Source organism: Vulpes lagopus, chromosome 8 (genome assembly GCF_018345385.1).
Source record: "Vulpes lagopus strain Blue_001 chromosome 8, ASM1834538v1, whole genome shotgun sequence".
Classification (NCBI taxonomy): Eukaryota; Metazoa; Chordata; class Mammalia; order Carnivora; family Canidae; genus Vulpes; species Vulpes lagopus.
The window spans coordinates 65,855,682-65,880,938 of record NC_054831.1 but is presented as its reverse complement, the minus strand read 5'-3'; the positions used below and the strand labels follow the sequence as shown (position 1 = coordinate 65,880,938).

General features: G+C 35.1%; 1 protein-coding gene across 3 annotated transcripts; it reads left to right on the top strand.

Moving 5' to 3' along the window:
• The first annotated feature begins 76 nt into the window (after positions 1-76).
• On the top strand, positions 77-25,051 carry ENKUR (enkurin, TRPC channel interacting protein). 3 transcript variants are annotated; one of them, XM_041764891.1, is made up of 6 exons: positions 201-316; positions 2,506-2,631; positions 7,506-7,651; positions 11,396-11,619; positions 15,274-15,420; positions 23,803-25,051. In XM_041764891.1, exons 3-6 carry the CDS (start codon positions 7,543-7,545, stop codon positions 23,974-23,976), a joined length of 654 nt encoding a protein of 217 aa, XP_041620825.1. In that variant the 5' UTR covers positions 201-316; positions 2,506-2,631; positions 7,506-7,542; the 3' UTR covers positions 23,977-25,051. The 3 variants fall into 3 exon arrangements, with proteins under 3 accessions (XP_041620822.1, XP_041620824.1, XP_041620825.1); XM_041764888.1 differs by lacking the exon at positions 2,506-2,631 and having other exon boundaries at positions 77-316; XM_041764890.1 differs by lacking the exon at positions 2,506-2,631 and having other exon boundaries at positions 195-324.
• Positions 25,052-25,257: the final 206 nt, after the last annotated feature.

Genomic DNA, 25,257 nt, shown 5'->3' with positions numbered 1-25,257 from the left:
AAGGCAACCACGCCGTCAACTAACGCTAAGCAACCCCAAAGAGAATTAGAAGGGCTATTTTATTTTCGTCCCAAGAGAGGACTGCTAAGAAGAGGTCAAAGGGAAATTAGGCAAAAGAGAGAAACTTTAGTTCCGTGAGAAGAGTAGGAAAAGGAAAGGGGAACAGTGAAGAAAGAGACACAGATATTGGGATAGTGAGGAAAAAAGTTGAGTATTTTTAAGGAGTCGTTTTGGTGGCCATGGATACAACTTGCTTTTCTGAGAGCATTTATAACCTCATACCCAGTGACTGGAAGGAGCCTCCCCACCGTCCTAGGTATGTGGGTAAGCAAAGATTATCACTTGAAATTAGAATAGGAAATAATTATGCCATTTCAGGATTAACTAAGCATCATATAACGTTGAAAATATGTATTTTTTTTTTTGTCTCAGTGAAGTAGACTTGAATGTCAGCTTCTTAAAGAAGTGATTGCAAAATCTAGGTATTTATCATCTCCCAATTCACAGAGAGGACCGCCCAGTGCTGTCAGAGGGCCATTTTATTATGTTAGCTGCCTGTTAATACAGTATGTAATTGTTTTCTAATTTATCTAATTGTTCATACATGATGTGGCATACAAAATAGCGTGAAATCTCTTGTTGCTGTTGAAAAGGGAAAATCACAGTTTTATTATTCTGTGTTAGGATACTTGTTATGTGATTTCAGGAGTTCATTGTTTTATTTCTGACTACACTACCGCTCCCTCCCCAAAGGGATAGTAGTTATTTATTTCGGAGATGATAGTCAAATGTAAATTTGTGTTTCTGAGGCTCAGTTGTAGGTGAAACAAAATAGATTAGCTTCTAAAGTCTCTTTCAAATCTGATAGTGGGATAGAAGGAAGAGGAGATGGGTGGAGACCCCAAAATACGTAATTGAGTTTAAAATTTTGTGTAGGTGTTAGGACCCCTTAAACTCCCCTCATTTCAAAAAGCTAGCCCTACTGGAAAAAACCAAAAAGCTAACCCCCAAGTAAATATCTCAGTCACTCACTTGTGTAGGGGCTTAGAATTTATGTAATCCATGGGGAGAATGGAAGATAACCAGTGCAGAAAATCTTATTCCTCCTAGTACTTGAAATATGTGCTGTTTTTTTTTTTTTTAATCCTTTCTTCTTCTGCTGATGCAAGTCAAAACCACACTGAAAGAGTACCAGGCTAAAAAGTAGGCTCTGAAACTAATTGGTTTGGGAATCATGAATAAATTTTCATTTGTTTTCTGATGTGTAAAACAAACTAAATGACTCAGCTAATCTTTTAGATTCCTTTCAGATCTAATGGTCAATTATTTTTACTAGTAATTACTTGGGGTACATAACATCAACAAGTGGGAAAATCCTTCCATTTTAAGCCCAAGTGTCTAATTTTAACAAGAGCAGTACCCATATTATTTTCCATTAGCTTCTCAAAATCTAGTTGAGAATGGAAAGAGGAATGTAAAGTAAGATGTGATGGAATTGCAGAATTTATGAGTATTCTAATTAACTCTTGCTGAATGAATTTATGGTCAGAAATTCCTGTAACCTTTCTGTACCACTGGTAGATTGTATTTTTTATTGAGTACTGAATTTGAATGGTAAGATATTTTATTAGATAGGCGTTTTGTTACTGGTAAATTAAAAAGATGCACACCTTTATGGCACCTAAGTATTTTTTCAAGAAATTTTATAGGAACAATCTTTATTAATTTGGCAAGCAATAACTGAGCCCCTAATATGTATAACATTGCCCTTGGGGAATATTCTTGGGGAATTTTGGAAGTGACAGCACAAACTCCTTGGTTGATTCTGAAGGAATAAGTAGAGAAAAGGACCTCGTGGTGAAGGGGAGAGAAGGCATCCAAATGTAGTGCCAAAGAACTCTCTCTGTTAGGGTGAGAAGACAACAATCTACATTGTCTGCAACAACCCTGAGGGGGTTTTAATTTGACAAGATGTCATGCAAGCAAACTAGTAATACATAAAAACAGAGTGTATTAACACATTTAACAAATTCCTCTCACCACACTAACTTGCTCTGACCCAATCCCTTTACTAATAGTGAGAATTAATCATAAGAAAGAAATGTATTAACCTCTGAGGCTTATTTGCATTACTGAGTTATAAATTCAGCTTCAAGAAAACTCATTGCAGTTCTGTGCAAGACCAGCAAGATGACCGTCCAACTTTCACAAAGAGGTCTATTCCTCAACAACTGACTGCATTGTGAAATTCCCATAGTTCAGAAGTTCCAGTCTCCTTGGGACACTACAATATAAACTTTAACAAGTTGACTAACAATAAAACCATTTATTATTGGAAGTCCTACTGAGAGATGCAAGTAACTAAACGAGAATGTAGAAAATGGATATATGGAACCAAAGTGGGGTGAAGGGCATCCTCTTGCAGTTGAACTTAATGATCTGGGACTCAAGATATGACAGTGTGAAAGTCAGTGAGAAGCCATGAATCCGTTTTCAAAATTTCAGTTGCTCATGATGCATGAGGTGGTTTCCGAGATGTTCACCAAATATGTCACCCTTCCATTGATGGCTCCGGTTAGTTAACATCACCAATCATTCTGTCTTTTCCTTTTGTTTAAGGTAATATTCCAGGTATGTACTGAATAGGCCATGGGACCATTATACCTTTCATTACAGCGCAATACTTTTATTAATGTACTTATTAGCATTTTGACATTCATATTCTCCCATTGCCTCACATTGAAATTCCCTCATAAATTATGGCTAAGGTCATCTGTCCCATCGTATAATTAATGTAACTGATTGTTTTTGATCTAAATTCATTGTTATCTATGGAGATAGTTTTGAACTTTGACTCTTTCATATATTCTCTCAAACACCCCTCCCAGCTTTGTGACATTTGCAAATCTAATGTCTTTTATATCTCCATCTGTCATTAAGTAGGACAAATACTTTGCACTTTAGTAGGCTACTAGACACCTTTTTCTAGGCTGACAGCAATACTGTTTTTAAGAGTTCAGTCAGTCATCCATATGCATCCATTAATCAATTCATAGTTATCTACCTTATAAGTAAGGATAAGAGGCTTTGCTAACATAAAGTTGTGTATTACGTCTAAGGTAGTTGCCTGATTCATGAGTCAAATAATCTGTAAAAAATATGATGTTCATTTCAATGACCTGAAACCCCAAATGGCTCATTTAATCATTACTTCTCTACAAGCTTTCAGATGATTTCCAAAATTGACATCAGGCTCACCCTTGTGGAATTTCTGGATGCATGCTTTTTAAAAATGGGAATATTTACAGTCTAACTACCCATTAGTTGGCTGGGGTTTTTTAAGGCTTTCCGGCTTTCATTGGTGTTATCTATGGCATGTAGTCAGAATTTCATTTTCAGAGGTTCTCATCCTTCCTGGACTACCTTTTATTTTATTCAGTTTCCATTCTGTTAAATCTATATCTTCTGAGGCTTTGTAACATCTCTTTGTTTAAAGTCCAGTTATGTATCTAACTTTGCTAAGCAATCTTGACTATTATGAAATCTTAGATGACAGGGTCATTTTCTCCTGAGGGTCTTACCTACTTTGCTGATATTTTGTAGCTAATAATTAAGTTGGGGAAAGCAGTAGTCCCTTAAAATTAATTTATATTCAAAGAATGTAAAAAAAATATTCTAAAGTTTTTATTTTCAGTATGTTTTCAATTTTATGTTAAAATTCCCATTGTTCCAATATATGGTCTTGGAGTTTTATAACAGTGTTAGAAATTGCTATTCAGATTTTAATTTGGCTGTCTAGTCTCAGCAGACTTTCATAATAATAACACTTCTCTTCATCTCTTGTAAAGAAAAGAAAGTAAATTTTACAACTACTAATATGGGAAGAGATCATCATATTAAGTTTTTAAAATCAAGTTATATTTCATACATAAATAAAAATATAGAAAATGTATTTGGAAAATGGATTGAGGAGATAGAGGAAAACTATATTTTTATTCATTTTTAAAAGTTGAGTTGTGATTGGCATATACTGCTATATTAGTTTCATATTTTCTTATTTTTATAATTTGGAAAAGTAAAAAATTATTCCTATAGAATAAAATGTATTGTTTTGTATAACAAATGGGTAAGCTTTCAGCTCACAAAATAATGTATTGAATCACAAGATTTTGAAAATTAAAAAGAAATAAGCATATACACACTTTTTTCTTACCACAGGGAAAGTTATTTTATTAATCAAGGGATATTTACCAGGTCCAACTTGCATATGAAATTTAAGGCACAAGGTTGGATTGAACATTATTTTTGAAAGTATCTAATAAACTCAGTTTAGACCATAATTAATCCCTAGACATTGAGTTCAAGATTAAGGAAAGGCCCCTAAAAGCAAGAAACAATTCAATGTTTCTTCAAACAAATTTATCCGTATAAGAAGAGGATACTAGCTGTTAAAAGTGATATAGCTAAACTTCTTCCAATCAAGGATGGAATTTACCTCTCACCTTAAACAACTAAAATTCCAGGGAAAAAAAAGTGTAAAACAATAGTTTTCAGAAAATGGACAAGAGACAGCACACACCAGTCATTCCTGGGAGAAAGAAACAAGCTTTAGGATTGCCCCAACACTCTTCCTAGAAAGTTTCTAGACCAAAATCCAGGGAAGAGGAATTTAAAGAAAACCCATCAGTTCTCTGAGTTAAAGGAGACAGAATTCAGAGTCTGGAGAGGTTAAGGCATGTAGAATTCACAACACAGAGACACAGTACCAGAGAGAAGAGAATTGGAGAGAAAGAAAATGAGAGAGAGTGTATGCTATGGAAATATGCAAGAGGATTTTTCTGAAGTTGTTGGTTGACAGTACATGTATATGATGAAACTACTGAGGCCAGATAAATAACCAACAGAAGTCAATAGATCCAGATAAAGTTCAAATTTCCACCAGCCGGAGTGGAAACACCTCTTAAGACACAGGGCATTGAGCAGTGCACTCAAAAGTATATTGCCTCAGTAATGGGGCCAAATTAGAACTAGACTCAAAGCTCTTCTGGATCCAGAAATATAATGCATAAACAATAGAAAAATCATTCAATACAAACAGACAAAGAAATGACATCAATGAGAGATTTGATAGACTAGAGCATTAAAACTATTTTAAATATTCTTCATGTATTCAAAAAACGTAAAGGAAAACATGAGCAAGATACAAAGAGAAATGGAAAGGTTAAAAAAAAAGTTAAAAAAGAAAGACCAAAATCTAACTTCTGGACATAAAGGATATCACTGGGTGGGATTAACAGTAGCTAAAACACTGAAGAAAATATTGTTGAATTTGAAGACATCGTAATAAAACAATACAAAATGAAAGAAAAAAATTGAAAAGGAAAATAGTCAATCAGTGCATTGTAGACAACATCAAGCAGCCTAACATAACTATAATTAGAATTGCAGAAGGAGAGGAGAGAGATGGGTAAACAAGAAAAGTATTTGAATAACATCCAAAATTTTGACAAATTTAATGAAGCTTCCAAATACAAGAACAATGAATTCCAAGCAGAAAGAAGAAAAAGGAGGAGGAGGAAGAGAAGAAAACCACACCAAGGGACATTACAATCAAATTTCTTAAAACCAGTAATAATAATAATAAAAAAAAAACTTAAGTGCAGCCAAAGGAAAAAGAAACATCACATACAGAAGAAGAAAGAGCAAATATCTCAAAGAATGGAAAAACACTGTTGCCATAGAGCAAAGGATTGCTGAAGTGATTTTATTAATAGGAAATAGAGTAGATTTTAGAGTACAGAGTTAATTTTTTTATTTTTATCTTTTTAAGATTTCATTCATGAGAGACACACACACAGAGAGAGAGAGGCAGAGACACAGGAGGCAGAGGCAGAAGGAGAAGCAGGCTCTATACAGGGAGCCTGAGGCAGGACTCGATCCCAGGTCTCCAGGATCACACCCTAGGCTGAAGGAAGATGCTTAACTGTTGAGCCACCCAGGTGTCTCTATACAGAGTTTTAAAAGGGATAAAGAGCATTACTTTATAATGATGAAGTGGTCAGTTCAAGAATATATGAAAATTTGGGGTGCCTGGATGGCTCATTCGATTAAGTATCTACATTAGGCTCAGATCATGATCCCCAGGGTCCTGAGATCAAGCCCCACATCGGCCTCCTTGCTCAGTGGGGAGCCTGCTTCTCCTTCTCCCTCTGCTCCCCCTGCTTGTGCTCTCTCTCTGTTAAATAAATAAAATTTTAGAAAAATATATTTTATTTAAATTCAATTTGCCAACATTAAAAACATTAAAATCTTTAAAAAGAAGATATAATTTTAAATGTTATGAACCTTCAAACAGCTTCAAAATATATGAAACAACACTTGATAGAACTAAAAGAAGAAATGAACAAATCCACAATTGTAGACAGAGATTTCATCATCTTTCCATAATTAATAGAACATTTGAAAACACTACCAGTCTTACCTAATCAATATTTGTAGAATATTCCAGCCAGGAACATCCAAGTACACTTTCTTGAGTGTTTAGAGAGCAATTACCAAGATAGTCCATACTTTGTGTCATTGTACAAGTGTCAGAAAGTTTAAGAGAATTGAAATTGTACAAAATATATTCTCTAACCATAGTAGAAATTAATTAGAAACCAGAAAGACACCTGGAAAATCCCCAAATATTTGAGAACCAAACAAAGCACATGTGAAGAAGCTCTTCAGTCAAAGAAGAGGTCAAAAAAGAATTAAAAAGATATTTTGAGCTGAATGAAAGATTTGTGGGATGCAGCCATAAAAGCAGCTCTTAGAGGGAATTCTACAGTTTTAAATACTTCTGTTAGAAAACTATTTGGTTAAAGTCAAATACCTGCACCTTAAGAAACTAAAACAAAAAAGGGCAAAGTAAGCCAGAATAAGGAGAAATAATAAAGTGTGGAAATCATTGAAATGGAAAACATGTGAACATTAGAGAAACACAATGACAAGATCAATGAAGTAAACACAGCAGCAGAGAGAGAGAGAGAGGACACAAGTCACCAATATTAGGAGTGAGAGAAGTGACATCACTCTTGATGCCACACATGTTAACAAAGAAATACTATAATCTTTACCCTGGCACCTCTTTCTGAGGGCAAAGCTTCCATCAAGGGTGTTTGATAGGGGCTCAGATAATTACACTTTACATCTATCTCTGAATGAATATAGGCTTATATGTATTTAAAATGTATGCATTTCTTTTTTTTTTAAGTTTTTATTTTATTAATGAGAGACACAAACAGAGAGAGAGGGAGAGAGGCAGAGACACAGGCAGAGGGAGAAGCAGGCTCCATGCAGGGAGCCCGACTCGGGATTTGATCCCGGGTCTCCAGGATCAGGCCCTGGGCTGAAGGCAGCACTAAACTGCTGAGCCACCTGGGCTGCCCAAAATGTATGCATTTCTTAACTTGAAATCACTTTTACTGGAAATACAAATGTTACAACTTTTTTTTAAATTTTAGGTACATATCTATTTTTAAGACGTCTATAAAAGACAACATGCAAAAACATAAAATGGCAATGAAGTCTATGGGACCACCAAAAGTTGAAGTACCTTCTCCAAAGGATTTCCTGAAGAAACATTCAAAGGAAAAAACTCTACCACCCAGTAGGTTTTAACATTTTTTTTAAATATTAAAAGTGCTAACAGATCATTTAACTAGAATTATCTTACTGTCAATGAATGTTAAATATTCACAAGTGATGTTTTCCTCATTTTTAAGAGAATCTGAAATTCTAGGAGAAAGTAGAAGTAGAGAATGCAGTGGCAAAAGAAAGTGGAGAATGCTAAGTTGTCTCCCAAATAGGCTTTCCCTGTGATGGTGCAAGCATCTGAACTACCATCTTGGACTATCCAATAAAGCCCCACCTCTAGTACCACATGCTTCACCATCTTTGTCCATAGCCATGCAATTTCAGTAAAAATAGCAATGATAAGAAGTGTCCTAAGCCCCAGTAAGAAGAGTACCTGGCATCTAAACTCTGTCTGGTCTTTTCTGCAAGAGATGAGAATCACAACTATTAAAACTGGTTGAAGCAACTATCCGGCATGGGCTTTAAGCCTCCCAGATCTCTAAGACCGTTAGGACAGTAAATGAGTCAGGTGTAATGGAGGGGCCTTCGTGAATGAGTGGGAGACAAAGCCAGCTTCTTTTTATTTATTTATTTATTTATTTATTTATTTATTTATTTATTTATTTATTTATTTATGATAGTCATACAGAGAGAGAGAGAGACAGGCAGAGACACAGGCAGAGGGAGAAGCAGGCTCCATGCACTGGGAGCCCAACGTGGGATTCGATCCCGGGTCTCCAGGATCACACCCTGGGCCAAAAAACTGCTGCGCCACCCAGGGATCCCCAAAGCCAGCTTCTTCAGCATACTGTGTGTGGTCACACAGGGCCTCATGCTTAAAAGCTTGGTTTAATGCACTGCTTTTGCCACCTTGAAATTCTTAATTTTTGATCAAGGAGCTCCATGTTGTCATGGAGGCCTTGCAAATCATGTAATCAATCATAGTCATAGAGTATATAGATATTAGGAAGAAAGTTGTCTGGAAAATGGACAGGTATGTATGCATGGAAACAGATTCTTCCTATCCCTGATGTGTCTTTCCTGATGTTTTAGGACAATAGAGAGAGGAAAATTTGTCTTGCTCTTTTGAAAAGTTAGCTTTTTTATGTTACCTGGCATCAGGGAAATAATGCAACATCTCAAATCCAGCTAGGGTATACCTTTTGACAAAGGTGAAAGTACCAAATTGAACACCAATAAAAAATAAATTTATTATTAAAAACAAACAAACAAACAAACAAAGGTGAAAGTACTTCTCCCCGTGGCCGTATTTTATATCCTACAATCCTCTCTCATACCCATAATGCCATGACAAAGGCTGAGGATATTATCAGGAAAGATGGAAAAAGCAAATCTAAAACTATGACATTCATGCATAAATTCATGTCTTTCAAAAGTCTCTTTTGGATCTTTCTCAAGGGGAGTTTTGGTATTTTGTGACCCCCAATCACTTGAGAACACTGGAAAATCTTAAAATGGAACTAGTCTGTTTTAATGATATTATTTAACTTCTCATGTATCTTCTCTAGAGTTAAGCAAGTTATATAACTACCAAGCTAAATAAATAAATCCTAAATATCAAATAAGGGAAGAAGTCTATCTCTCCCCTTATAACAAGACAAAACAAACACATAATTATATTGACCTATGAATAATCAAGAAGGTTGGGGTGTTGTGAGAGTTCAGTCCAATGAGTTAAAGGTAATATAGACCAAGGCTGCTTCCTGGCTCTTTTTGCATGTTCTGTCATTTTGAATACAATAGTTTTGAAGACAATAATTTGCTAGACACACTGAACAATACCTAACAGGTGCATGAACATTTATGTAAATTCAATTGTTAGAACATCTGCATGACTACAAGGCTATGTTGACATTGCCATTTTGATATAACCTTAAGAAAACAAACCATTTGGTGTTTAGATTTATAATTATGACTAACAATGATTTGTGAAAAGATCCTCATCCCATTTTGCAAGCCTCACCCACTGCCAACCCCTGCCCCTAGGATGAGAGAAAAGATCATGTTTAAATAGGTATAACATAAGAGAAAGATGGGCCAGCTCTAGGCATCATCCAGTGGACAACCACAACCAACAAAGGGTTATAAGTTATTCTATTTACTCATCTAAGAATAAATTATCAGCCTTTCTAAAGTGTTTCCTCATTTTCTAAGAATTCATTTTTACCTCATATATATTTCTAAAGCTACAGATTTCCTTATAGTTACATTTGCATGCACTTTCAATTTATAATTAAACATGGCCTCTTTCACAAATAGTTCAAGCAAGTTTTTACATTATATTCTACGTATTAAATTTTATTTTTTCTTTCCCCACTATAATGTAAACTCCATGAGAACGGGGACTTTGTCTCTTGTTCACTACTGTATCTGCAGTTCCTAGAGCATTAGCTGGGGAGATAGTATTTGCTTAACAAAAACATATTGCATGAATTAATGAATAAATAAATATCCAAAAACTCCTTTATATTTCTGGGTGTGCAGAACTAATAGAAGTATTGGCTTACTAGAGCTGCCATAACAAAGTATCACAGACCCAGTAGCTTAAACAGAAGTGTATTTGGCACTGGTGTTAGGGCTTCAACATATGAATATTGAGAAGGACACAGTTTGGCCCATAGCAAGAGATTAATCCAATCCTTAAACGTTTAATAATAAGTATCTTTTTTCCTGCTAATAAAAGTTACACAAACTCATAAAAAGTTCAAGCAGTACAGAATTGAATAAAATCAAAGTATCTAGTAATTGTGTGGGGCTAAGATTTGAGTAAGGTTTTGTGAAGATGCAGGCTATTTTTTATTTAAGATTTATTTATTTATTCAGAGAGAGAGAAAGAGAGGCAGAGAAAGAAGCCATGCAGGAAGCCTGACGTGGGACTTGATCCCAGGACCCCAGGATCACACCCTGGGCCAAAGGCAGGCACCAAACCACTGCACCACCAGGGCTGCCCAAGATTCAGGCTATTGCCTTTAGTTCTTGAAAATAGAATGTAATTATTTTACATTTTAGCATTCTGACAAACCATTTTGATGTAGCTATATAAAAATAGATGAGTCAGAAAGGTTAAGTTGAAGAGGTTGTGTAAAAATGGCCAGTTTCATCTGCTGCTGATGAAGAGAATGTGGTAGAGAGAAATAAGATAAATTCTGGATAGTAGGAATTTCAGGAAGTGAGATGCAACCAGGGAGGAGTGAATTGGAAACTTCAACTGTGTTTGTGTAATTTTTATTCATTAAGCTGCATGTTAGATACATAGCTACTCTATGATCTTCATACCTTATAATAACAAGAGTTCTACTGAAAAAAGTCCATAATTCTTGGACTTTTATCAAGTTTGACCTACTGGTGACTTTATAGTAACTTTCCTCTGAAGAAATAATTCTTAGTAATATTGCTAGTACTCAGAAAAGAGTTTCAATATTTCTTTGAATTTTTTTCAGTGGAAAAGCTGAACATTTGTTGTTGATATCTTTATAAGAAAATATTTTCACGATAGCTAGTAAAAATATGTTAATTAGCTAGCAAATGATTTGGGGTGCTTATCTTCTTCTCTTAGATTGGTATACTGTTCTTCAACATATTAATTATGTTGTGCTTGATTTTTGGGATTTATGATTACTGATTTTTCTCCCAAATATTTGAATATATTATTAATAAAACTCTAACATACTAGTGGTAAAATATCTAGATATTATAAATAGTACTGAATAGCAGTGTTTATCATTTAATATTAACAAGGAAATGTTGTATTTAACAGAAAAAATGTTTGATCGGAATGAGCCCAGAAAACCTCCTGTGCCACTGAGGACTGATCATCCAGTCATGGGAATACAGAGTGAAAAAAATTTTGTAAACACAAATGCAGCCGATGTCATTATGGGAGTGGCTAAAAAGCCTAAACCAATTTATGTTGACAAAAGAACTGGAGACAAGCATGATCTTGAAACCTCAGGACTAGTTCCAAAATACATCAATAAAAAGGTAGCCTTGTGGTATATTAATGAGACCTAAAATGCAAATAATTTAAGTATGGTGTTCATAATGATTGTCCATATTATTATTAATAGAGTTCTCGCTGGGCAAATTATCTAGATTGCCAATTCTCATTCCTCTCCAATTTATGTTTGGTCCAAATCTAATGTGATGAAGTTATGGAGAATTTGGAATGAATAACACCATGTAGTCAAATAGGGGGGAAAGCTTTAATTGTTTCCCTTAATTTCAATTATTAATATGTTTCACAATTTCAACAAACATTCTCTAAAAGATGTTAATTTTTAGTGTGGTGGAAATTTCATGAATAGCGTGGTCATTACAATGAGTCATTACTAAGAAATAACTTTGGGACACCTGGGTGGCTCAGCGGTTGAGCATCTGCCTTCGGCTCAAGGCGTGATCCTGGAGACCCGGGATCGAGTCCCACATTGGGCTCCCCGCATGGAGTCTGCTTCTCTCTCTGCTGTGTCTCTGCTTCTCTCTGTGTGTCTTTCATGAATAAATAAATAAAATCTTAAAAAAAAAAAAAAGAAGGAAAGAAAGAACCTTTCAGAAAGGTCCTAAGATTTAGTCATCAGGTAGCAGTAACTTGGAATGAGGAAAAATGAAGATGAAAATAATTTTAGAGCCATCCATCCTATCAATGTAGTGTAAATAATTCAGATTACAATTTCAACTTGAATGTATTCAGAGTAAAGCAGACCTTGAAAGTACTGTACAATAATCTCGTCCTTTGGGGGCCTTCCTCTATATCTGAAAAAATGCTTATCAGGTCAGCATACAATTTCAATGTTGAAAATTACAGGAGCTTTAGTTTGTTTAAATATAGAAGATATTTAAAATTTAAAAAGCTTAAAAAATAAAAATAAAATTTAAAAAGCTTACAAAAATACCTTAGAGAAAACCTATTTTACTTTGTATACTTAGAGAGTGCAAAATTGCTTGGAATACACGTAAAATATGAGTGTAAAACCTAAAGAATAATAATACATAATAATAAGTTGTGGCAAAAAAGAAAGGAACTGCAAAAGGAAGAAAGGAAAGAAGAGGAAAAATAGTCATGTATGAGGGGTTTGCATTGAGGTAGTCCAGTGATATACCAAGATGAATCCAATGCCTGTTTAAAATCAAAATGAGAACCTCAAGGCTGTTGTCAGAGTACCACACTTATTCTCTTAGAAACTCTTGTCACTCAATAAGCTGAGACAAGTTTGGAAGACCTTAACAGGTATCTAGGGTTGGCAGCACATGATGATAAAGTTATTCCAGGCTTCTCGGAATGTGTCCTCCTGTGCCCTGAAGGCTGTTCATAGCCCTTGTCCCATAGGGGGTGGAATAACAGAAATTTCACTCTTCTGTCTGGCTCTTTAAAACAACTTCCAATCCATTATTTCTCCACTGTGATGCAAAAACCCTTCTCCTTTGCCAGTTATGGGTTATGCTACCAAGTGCCCACACTGTGCCCCTCCTTCTGGCTGCCTTCTGCATAAGCTATCCACTTCAATATATTCTCTGCCCTGAACAGAAAATTGAGCATTCGTCATGGAGACAGAAAAATATTAAGTTAATCTCCCTGTGCTTGTTTACCAAGCCATGCAAACGCTCTGTACATATTACATTCTTGGTGTTGCTGGCGAGGCATTCAGTGTTCATGAAGGACTTTCTCAACTTACTCTCCACTGATTGGGGTTAAGTTTTTAAAATCTATTAATGGTAAGTGAGATAGCAAGTCTTTAAAGGGCAATGCCATTTTTTTTAAAAAAGTGTTTTCATTACAAGTAAAATATGATATGCCCATTTGTGCCACAGGAAACCATCTGTGAAAACAAACTGAAGCACTGATGATTGCCTGAGGTCTACTGCGCTGGTAGTAAGACAGCATTTCAAATTCTGCCTCTGCCACTTAACTCTGTGATTTTTCACACATTATATTTATCACAGGGTTGTAGTGAGGATTAAATGATATAAAATCTATCAAGCACTTGACAAAATATCTGAGACCTAATAAAAGTTCAATAGAGAGGGATATTATTAATTATTAATGTCAATAGTCTGTATTAGCCCTCAGTGATCCAACACGGGGATCACTGCACTGAAGCTTTCACCCATTTGTAAGATAGTTCTTTTTCCTAAAATGTATTACATTATTCCCTTTATTAAATAGAGTATACCAAATATAATTTAACAATTTGTGATGACTCAGAATCATCATTATGAGTTTCAGTAACTACTGAGCTATAGCGACGTTTTGCCCTCAGTGTTTCCTGAAATGAATTGGACTGTTTACCACTGCACTAACTTACCAGAATACTGTGCTCTTAGAATTTATTTGTAGAGTGTTTTGCAACTTGCCAGGACATGTTTATAGCTAGGATATCTATCCTTTTTTTAGCCAGGATGGGTTAAGTTATGCTTTGGTAACAGATAACCCCCAATTTTAGTAGCTAAAAGCAACTAAGTTTTATTGTTTGTTTATTCTCCATGTCCATTAAGGGTTGGAAGCTCTGCTTCTTGTCCTCATTCCAGGACCCAGGCCACCTAAAACATTTCCTATCATTATATTAGACAGAAAAAGAACATGGCAAGTCATCCATAAATTCTTGAGGTTTCTACCCAAAAGGGACAGAGGTCACTTTCTCTCTCCTTGGGCAAGTCAGATCACATGATCACATCTTACTTATTTCAAGAGAATCAGGAAAGTGTTATCCTATCAACTGCCTAGAAGGAGAAGAACCAGAATATTTATGGATAATTTAAATGACTATCATACCTCTTAACAGCTGCTTCCTCAGAGTTTTTCACTGGACCTCCTTATTTATCTAAAGTAGATCCTATTTCTTTCTTTCCCCTTACTATTCTTTGTTTCAGTTTGGAGCACTTATACATATATTATTTTATACTCTACTTTTGATAATTTTCTCCCACCATAGAATGCACATCTATAAGGACAAAAACTTTGCCCTTCTTATTTATAGTATACCTGGCATCAAGTAAATTCTCAATGTTTTGAAAATTAAACAAGGAGTAGTTCTGTTACTGTACATAGTGATATCATAGTTGATCTGAAAGAATCACAGCAGATTGTTTTACTGTCAGTCTTTGCAAGTAACCCAGGTGCCTTAAAAATGGATTTTGTATTCCAAAAACAACCTATGGGTTCCAGGTCAATTTTCACTTAAAGTAGACGAGCTTCATGTATTTGTTTCTTACAATGCTTTGGAAGAATTTATCTCCTTTTATTTAACAAGATCTTTTTTTTTTTTTTTTGCAAAAGAGACCTTAAGATACTTAGGATATGTAAAGGTAAAAGCTGAAGCACCTAAAAGAAATGAAGAAAAGCTAACTCTTAGAGGTAAAGCAAGGACAGTCATTAGCCAGGAACAGGTGCTGGAAACATTCAGAAGAGAACAAACAAGCAGCCACAGTAACAATTCAGATGGTTTAAAAGATGAGAATCAACTAGTTCCCAATAGTAAAAGAAAAAAACAAACAAACATTGAATTTTGTCAATTTGCCATATTTTGAGCCGAGGCTTTAAATTGGTAACATTTCTTTTTCTCCTTGTCATTAGTTGATATGTACACATGCTAAGATTGCATTCAGGATATTGATTTTTTTTTTCTGAAAAATCCTTATAAGGATTATGGTGTCACACCTGAATATATATGTAAGCGAAATGAGGAAATAAAGAAAGCCCAAGAAGAATATGATAATTATATCCAGGAAAACCTTCGGAAAGCAGCTATGAAAAGGCTCTCTGATGAAGAAAGGGAGGCGGTTCTTCAGGTAAGTATTCTATAATTTATATTCATATGTAGCTCTTTAGAACATCTCTGAAAGAACAGCCCATCATCAATGATTATGAAAGCCTGTACCTTGTCTTTGAAATCAGAACACTCTCTTTGGGTTATGGCAACGTTCACAGTACAGCACATTGACTGTTTGAGGAGAGCAAAAGTTGTAATCAGGAATTCTTGAGGGACGCCTGGGTGGCTTAGGGGTCCAGCGCCTGCCTTTGGCTCAGGTCGTGATCCTGAGGTCGTGATCCTGAGATTCCGGATCGAGTCCCCCATCAGGCCCCCTGCAGGAAGTCTGCTTTTCCCTCTGCCTGTGTCTCTGCCTCTCTCTCTCACTCTGTGTCTCTCATGAATAAGTAAATAAATCTTTTTTAAAAAAAGGAATTATTGAATAATATTTTGTTTCCAAGTTTGTGAGCTTTGTTTTTTTCCTGGGGGTAGTTAGTGCTGTAAAGAGCCCACCTTCTCCTTTGTGAACATGTGTAAGGAAAGCAAAAAGGCATTTTTATTTCATTGTCATGTTCCTGAATTTTTCAAAAACAATACCCATAAAATAGATATTTTTCACTAGATGGAGCTCTAGAATAATTGAAACTGTTCCGAGACCAACTTTTCTTTCTTTCCTATAAACCAAATGTCCAAATTTTAAAATATCCAAGTGTTAGGAGTTTTTAAAATATATTTTCCTTATTTTGAGTTAAATAGGCCTAAAGATATATGACCTTAGGTGTTTAATGTAAGACTTTTACCCGAATATTGGGGGATGTGAGCAGGGTTGCTCTGTCATCATCTTTAGAGAGTATTTATTAAGCACCTAACTGTACTTTTCTATAATCATGCTATATCTTACAGAGGTAAAAATGGTACTTTATTCTTGTTTTGTTATTTTAAAAGATTTCTACCAAGTCATTTCTAGTGACCTTTTAAAAAAACAGAAAATTTTTTCCACATTAACTTCTGTTGAAAATGTATTTGTATGCTGTTATAAATTCTTAACATTTATCAATGTCATAATCATTAGTAAACATTTACTATATTCCTCTTTTGCAAAGACTATCATGCTAAGCCTCAAGAATATTAAAAAAGGCATAAAATAAGATTCTACTGTAGACAATGTTGTAATATAATGAATGTAAGGTAATAAGTATAGATGTACATATGTAGATATAAGTGTGTGTGTGTGTGTGTGTGTGTAGAGACTGTAAGTTTTATCAGGTGCTAAGACAGAGTATCCACTGAATGATGTAGGTACATGTTGTTAGCGGGGCTCTACACTGCACAGTAAGAGTACTCCAGACAGCAGAAGAGGCCTAAGGACAAGGACTGTGTCTTTTTGTTGAAAGAAGTCTCCCTCATATCTAACCCAGTGCCCATTATAAACACAGATATTTATATGTGTGTGCTGGACAGAAGAAAGGAAGAAGGCTGGTATACATGGAGGTGGGACTTTGGATGTCATTTTCAGAGAGTACTGGGTTTTGGTCCATTCTCTCTCTCCTCCCTCTTCCTGTTTCTTCCTCTTTCTTTCCCTCCTTCTCCCACTTTATCTCTCTACAGTTTAGATTCTACCATTTTTAAAAAGTACATGCTTTTGTGAAAGCCAGGTTTTTATATCTAACCAATGCTGAAAAACAGGGAAAGACACCTGGATAGATCATCCAGACAGAAAATCAATAAGGAGACCTCGGCTTTAAACAACACTTTAGACCAGATGGACTTGACAGATATATATAGAAAATTCCATCCCAAAACACCAGAATACACATTCTTCTCAAGTGTACACAGAACATTCTCCAGGATAGATCATATGTGAAGCCACAAAACAAGTCTCAATAAATTTAAGAAGATTGAAATCATATCAAGCATCTTTTCCAAACATAATGGCACAAAACTAGAAACCAATTACAAGAAGAAAACTAGAAAACTCACAAACATATGAAGATTAAACAATATTCTGATTAACAACTAATGCATCAATGAAAAAATAAAAGGAGAAAAAATACTTTGGGTGGCTCAGTTGGTTAAGTGTCCAACTCTTGGTTTTGGCTCGATCTCAGAGTTGTGGGATCAAGCCCTGTATCAGGCTCTGCACTTAGATTCTCTTTCTCCCTCTCCCTTTGCCCCTCCTCCCACTCATGCTAAATAAATAAATAAATAAGATTGTTTAAAAAAATATTTTCAGACAAATGAAAATAGAAATGCAACCAAAATCTATGGGATGACAGTCTAAGAGGGAATTTTATAACAATAAAAATCTCAAGTAAACCATCTAACTTTATACCTAAGGGAATTAGAAAAAGAACAAAAGAAGCCCAAGGTTCTAGAAGAAAGGAAACAATAAAGATTAGAGTGGAAATAGATGAAATAGAAACGAAAAAGACTAGAAAAGATCAATGAAACTAAGAGCTGATTCTCTAAAAAAAAAAACCAATTTAACCTTTAGCTAGACTCACTAAGAAAAAAAGAGAGGGCTTAAATAAATAAAATCAGAAATGAAAGAGAAAAAGTTACAACTGATGCTACAGGAATACAAATTATCATAAAAAACTACTATGAACAGTTCTATGCCAACATTTTGGACAACCTAGAAGAAATGGACGAATTCCTAGAAACACACAATCTTCCAAGGCTGAATCATGAAGAAGTAGAAAATCTGCATAGACCAAGTACAGTGAGTAGATTTAATCAGTAATCAGAAAACCTCCAACAAATAAAACTTCAGGGCCAGATGGCTTCACTGATGAATTCTACCAAACATTCAAAGATTTAAACATCTATCCTCCTAAAATTCTTCCAAAAAATTGAAGATGAAGGAATGCTTCCAAACTCATTTTACAAGGCCTGAATTCCCTGATACCAAAACCAGACAAGGACACTGTATACACTCAAAATTCATAGGCCAATATCCCTGTTGAACATACATACAAAAATCCTCAACAAAATATTAGCAAGCCAATTTCAATGTTTCATATGTACATTAAACATATCATTTACCATGATCAAGTGGGATTTATTCCATGGATAAAAAGATAGTTCAATATCCATAAGTCAATCAACATGATATACCATAGTAATAAAATGAATTAAAAACCATATGATAATCTCAATAGATGCAGCAAAGGCATTTGATAAAATTCAATATCAGTTTAATGATAAAAACTCTCAACAAAGTGGATATAGATGGAATGTGTTTAAACATAATAAATGCTGTTTATGACAAGCCCACAGCTACCATCATGCTGAAGAGCGAAAAACTGAGAACTTTTCCTTAAGATCAGGGACAAGACAAGGATATTCACTCTCACCGCTTTCATTCAACATAGTATTGCAAGTCCTAGACAAGGCAATTAGGCAGGAAAAACAAATAAAAGCCATCCAAATTGGAAAAGAATTAAAACTCACTATTTGTGGATGATATGATTTTATATATAAAGACTCCACCAAACATCTCTTAGCACTAGTAAACAAATTTAGTAAAGTTGCATGGCACAAAATCAATACAAAAAAACCTGTCATGTTTTTATACATTAACAACTATCAGAAACAGAAATTAAGAAAATAATTCCACTTGCAAGTGCAACAAAACGAATAAAATACCTGGGAATAAATCTATCCAAGGAGGTGAAAGATCTGTGCACAGGAAACTTATTAAACATTGATGAAAGAAATTGAAGAAGGCAAACTAAATTCAAAGATGTTTCATGTTCATGGATTGAAAGAATTAATAATGTTAAAGTGTCCACATAACTCAAAGCAATCTACAGATTCAATGCAATCTGTAGATTCAATGCCTATCAAAATTTCAATGGCATTTTTCACAGAAATGGAATAAACTTGTATAGCACCACAAAAAAAAAAAAATCCCAAATAGTTAAAGCAGTCTTGAGGAAGAAGAACAAAGTTGAATGCATCACACTCCCTGATTTCAGACTACATTACTAAGATACAGTAATTAAAAAAACAGTGTGGTAATGGCATAAAAACAGACACATACATCAGAGGAAGAATAAAGAACCCAGAAATAAACCCATGCATATATGGTCAATTAATTTACGGCAAAAGAGACAAGAATATACAATGAGAAAAGAACACTCTTTTCAAAAAGGGTGTTGGAAAACTGGACAACCACATGCAAAAGAATGAAACTGGACCATTATCTTACACCATATGCAAAAAATTAACTCAAGATTGATTAAAGACTTGAATGTAAAACCTGAAATCATAAAGCTGCTAGAAGAGGTGGTAAACTCCTTGATATCAGTCTTGGCAATAGTTTTTTTGGATCTGACTCTAAAGGCAAGCACAACAAAAACAAAAATGAACAGCAGGGGAAACCATCAACAAAATTAAAAGGCAACATCCTGAATGGGAGAAGATATTTGCAAATCATGTACCTGATAAGCAGTTAATATCCAAAATATATAAATAACTCATGCAATGCAATAACCACCACCACCACAAAACACCCTCAAACAATCCAATTAAAAAATGGGCAGAGGATCTGAGTAGATATTTTCCCAAAGAAGACAGCCAGATGGCCAAATGGCACATGAAAAGAAGTTCAGCATCACTAATTGGGACAGTGCAAATTAAAAACCACAATGAAACATCACCTCATACCTGTCAGAATGTCTATTATCAAAAAGACAATAAATAACAAGTGTTGGTGATGATGTAGAGAAAAGGGTAGGAATGTAAATTGATGCAGCCACTACAGAAAACAGTATGGAATGTCTTCAAAAATTAAAAATAGAACTACCAATTGATCCAGTGATTTCCACTTCTGGGTATTTATCTAGATGAAAAACACTAATTTGAAATGATATATGCCTCCCTCTGTTCACTGCAGCATTATTTACAGTAGCCAAGATATGGAAGCAGCCTAAGTGCCTATGGATGTATGAATGGATAAGGAAGATGTGGCATATATATCTCTGTGTGTGTGTGTGTGTGTGTGTGTGTTATACTAAGTGAAATAAGTCACACAGAAAGACATCCTATATGATTTTACTTGTAAGTGGAATCTGAAAAACAAACAAAACAAAATAAAAAGCATAAACACAGAGACCAGAGTGGTGATTGCCAGAAGGAAATGAGGTTGGGGAGTAGATGAAATGGGTTAAGGAAATCAAGAGATACAAATTTCCATTTATAAAAATAAGTCTGGAGATGTATGCTCTGGTGACTGTAGTCGTAATATTGTATCATATATTTGAAAGTTGCTAAAAAGATAAATTTTGAAAGTGTTTATCACAAGAAAAAAATATTTTGTAACTTTGTACAGTGATATGGTAACTAGACTCACGCTGATTATTTCACAATGTATACAAATATCAAATCATTATGTTATGTATATGAAACTGATAGAATGTTATATTTTAAAAAAAAAGAAGAAGAAGAGAGGAAGAACTTCCCTCAGAAGGAAAGGCTCTTCTGTCCCATGTCTTTTTGGCTATAGTGGATAAGCAGTCCTCGGTTTCCTAATATGGTCACTGCAGAGTTTGAAAGGACAATAGCAGACCCTTCCTTATATGCCTTATTAGCCAGGAAATATAGCTGCCATGGTAACAAAGCCACCAGCTATGCTCCTGAGAAGCCCTGAATCATGTTTCCCTCCCTGGTTAAGAGTTGCACACATCACTATGACAATATAGTTGTATGTTCCTGAGTAGGCCACATTCTGCTCATTCTTCATAAAATAATTGTCTCATTATACCTGGAGGATCATGTAGTCTAACGATTCCACACTTCTCATTTTACATATGAGGATATAAAATGCAAGTTTATTAAGTTTTGTTCATTTATCGATTCATTCACTTGAACAGGCTCTGTATCCAGTCCAGGGGATAATGTTGTGAGCAAGACAAATGCAGTCTTTACTGTCAGTGAAACCAGAGTTTGGTTTACATTTGCCCTTGGTCGCAAAATTATCTAGTAGCTAAAAAAGGACTAAAACCCCACATTGGCCAATTCCTATGCCAGTGCTTTCCCACTACATTGTACACAGGTGCAATGGAAGTAACAAAAGGAAGCTCAGAGATCCAGCAAGAAATGCAGGCACCATCAGCCAGGATTCTGAAGGGTATTTAAGAAGGAACTATTTACAGAAGTAAAGCAGGGCCAAGGGAACCAACAAAAAACAATGAAGCACCTCAGGTCTAAGGACAGTGGGAATCCATCACCACCCTAGGCTCGAGGGGCAGAGGCAAGAAATAGTGTTACCAGAGCCTGGTAAGATCTGGAGCCTAGAAGAGAGGCCACTGAGCAGTGTTGCAGTTACAGACAGGTGAGCCAGAACTAGTGTCCAGGAAATGTCAAGGGAGAGGAAGAAGAAATGCCCCAACCTCTCTCTGCCCCCACCAGTGCTGAACTCTGTGGCTAGAGGGCAACGGAACTGGGGGATGATGTGAGGAGCCAACCTACAAGGATGAACCCCTGCCGCCACCCCACAACACCCTGGCCCTGGTCCCAGGGCAGGACAAAAAGGCAGAGAATGGATGAGGGTATGGTGGATACAGAAGGAGCATGGAACTAAGGCACTTCTTACTTATTTTATGACTGCTTCTCCCTTATTTGAAGCTTTTACCAAACTAAGAATAAAAAAAAAATGAAATGAAAAGCTAATTTTTTAAAAAAAGGAAAATGACTATTCCTGTAATGAATAAAAGATTTTTTTAGATAAAATAACAAAAATCAGTCTTAAAAACAGCAGAGAGGCTATTTCAATATAATATATTGGTTACATTTAGTTCCCATTCCTGCCTGTTGACTTTGATCCAAACATTTTTGTACACATTGGAAGATAAAGCAAACTATCCTTTAAAAGATAAAGGCTCCAGTGAAAGAGTGTAGCTGCTGTGACCACAAGTAATGTGGAAATATCACTCAAGTAGCTATGAAAAACCTTTGATATTTGAAAGTATATAAATGCATAGATTTCCTCTCTGCAGTAGGCACCCCTGTGGAGCACTGTGGAAACATATTTTTCATTTCATAATGAAAGGCTATGAAAAAAGAATTCTTCTGAGGACATCTTTTTGGAATACATTTCATACACTATTAAGAACTGTGTTGACCCATCCTCCTCTTTTCAAAATGTAACCTGGGTATTTTCCCTGTCTTATCCTTTCCTTAAATCTTTCCTCTAGTCTCACTCAATAAGAGTTCAAACTCTGTTCCCCTTTGCCCCAGCCAACCTAGTACATACAGTGTGCCCTATCCCTATCATAATTTTTACCTAGGCATAGGAATAAACCACTGAAATTTTATTATCTTCCAGAAGTTTCTACTAGGTAAATTTGTACTATGAGGGCTTATTAGAAAGGTGTTATTATATAAGACACTTCTAATCCTCTCTTACACCTCAATATATAGCCATGGATTTCAAGGACCATCTTTTCAAGGTAATATTTTAAATTCTACTTTCAGTTTGACTTCTTGTTTTTATGTAAAAGAAATGATTTGTGTACCCTTAGTGAATAACAGGAAGTGTTAATTTTGCAAAAATTTCATTGCTTGAATTCAATTAGAGGTTTCAGCCCATTTTGTCAATGAGACCTCTAGTCACTGTGATAAGAAATGGGGAATAGGCAGATGAAAATAACCTTTATTGCTCCTTAGAGATCCCTAATTTTGAATTGGTCGGTTTCTGAGAATATAAAACATTAACTACATTACTGAATTAGCATGCGGGTTACATTTAATGACATCCCAGTCATTTCTGGTATACATTAATGAGAAGTATAGACCCCTTGACTCTATGAAGAGTTCTTTCTAATATATTGAAAAAATACACAAAGGATCATCTCTTGTTAAATTGAATTTTGGCATTTTGTGCAGTTCCATTTAGTCGCATATAAGCAAATATGCCGTGCAAGTCCAAATCAAGTCTTTTGATGAATGGGGATAGTGGTTCAAAATAAAATTCTAAATATAGAAACTAAAATTATTAAAGAAATAATTTCCTATTCAAAAACATGTCTCTCTTGGGGAGGGGGTGATAGTGGGGTGGGGGGGACACGGATTCTCAGTTGTTTTTACCAAAGCATTTGCCATGAGCTTAGTTTCACACTACTCGTAACTGCATATGCATATTTAATGGCAAAAACAACAGTAATGGTAACATTAAAAACAGCAAATAAATACTCCCTCTGGGAACTGAGCACACAATCGAGGACAGGATTTTGCCTCTGCACAATATTTTCTGTGCCTGGAGCCAAGTACTCGATACATACATAATCGTTTTGTAAAGTTATTTTCATCAGTTTCTTTTACCTATTTTACATTTTTCTTCACAAGGACACTATTTTTTTAACCATTTACATTGCTTTTGCCGTTACCTAATATTTATGGTTCTCATTACCATTTGCAGGGGCTGAAGAAGAACTGGGAAGAGGTGCATAAGGAGTTCCAGTCCCTCTCGGTATTCATCGATTCCATCCCAAAGAAGATCCGCAAGCAGAAGCTGGAAGAAGAGATGAAGCAGCTGGAGCATGACATCAGCATTATTGAAAAGCACAAAATTATTTATATTGCCAATAAGTAATAATAGATTTTTTAAAATATAGTCGTTTTAACATAGGGAGAAAAAAAAACCCTGGAAAGGATCAAAATGAAACTTTGCTTTTCAAAGAGGAAAATACTGTGAAGAGAATACAAATAGTCTTTACCAAAATGCATAGGCAATGATTCAAGGGTCATCGAATTATTCTACTTACCTGAGAGAAAACTTGTTTTTTAACACAGCATTAGGTTTTCCACATATAAAGGAAAGTTGGATGTGGCGTGTTCCAGTCTGTAGTGTGATCCATTATTTTTACATACTTGTTTTGCATGAATATAAATTTCTGGAGGCTGAAGAATAAAGTCTCAGTACTCAGAACTTCAGATTCTGCACTGCATGATACAAAGAACACAACATTAAAAATGGATAAATATTTTGAATTGCACATAGTGGTGTATGCTTTCTTACTACTCCAGTGTTTTCTCCATGTTGCTTAATATTCCCACACGTTTAACGGCACGTACACTCTGATAGTGCATGTCATTTGCAGCTCTTCCCAACTGCAAATGCTTTCCATGTACATAATCTGCCGAAAGGCTTACATTTGGAGGGAGAGGAATGAAGAAAGTAACATAAAATCAAGAAGACAACTTATAAAATGCATCGTGGAGGATGATGAAAGAGAAGAGCCTTCTTCTGGGCATACCATACCGACTTTTAAAAACTTTGCTAATCAAAATGCTTTATTCCATAATTCACTATGTGTGTTTCACTAAAATGGGCTGTTACTTTTCCTTTTTGGTCCTATGTATCTATTTTGTGAATTCTAAAGTTTCCACTTTTAAGGTTAGATTATCAAGCAATGAGTTTTTGTGAGTAGAGCTGTCTTCAACTCAATGAGCATATAAGGAAAGTCTAAAAAGAAAATATCCTTGTGTGAAATTTTAAATTAGAGAAATTCAGTAAAACACAAAATATAAAATATCAGAGCAATAATATCTGCTGCTTACACTGATTTTTATGGACAATAAAAAATGGCATTTTAAAAAACTTTTTCACACAAACAGAACTTGAGAGCATTGTAGAAAAACTTTAAATAAAAATGGTTATATACAAATGTTTTTGAAAACTCACTTTAAAGTTTTTTCACATCTTTTTATGAAAATCATTTCTGTATTTTTTATTACCTTAGAGCAGATATAAAACTAAGGATAGTGATTATCCAGAATGTTGCTTGCTATTTAGGGTAAGCTAATAGCTGTAACAATAAACCCCAAAATGTACAATAATAACATGCTATGAATAAATGAGTAGGAACTCTTT

What these genes read in the sequence shown, in the direction of transcription:
- ENKUR (XM_041764888.1), top strand. Translation starts at nt 240, where the DNA reads ATGGATACAACTTGCTTTTCTGAGAGCATTTATAACCTCATACCCAGT. An exon ending in GAGCCTCCCCACCGTCCTAG is followed by an intron (nt 317 to 7,505) that starts GTATGTGGGTAA and finishes TTTAAATTTTAG; the next exon opens with GTACATATCTATTTTTAAGA. An exon ending in GGAAAAAACTCTACCACCCA is followed by an intron (nt 7,652 to 11,395) that starts GTAGGTTTTAAC and finishes TGTATTTAACAG; the next exon opens with AAAAAATGTTTGATCGGAAT.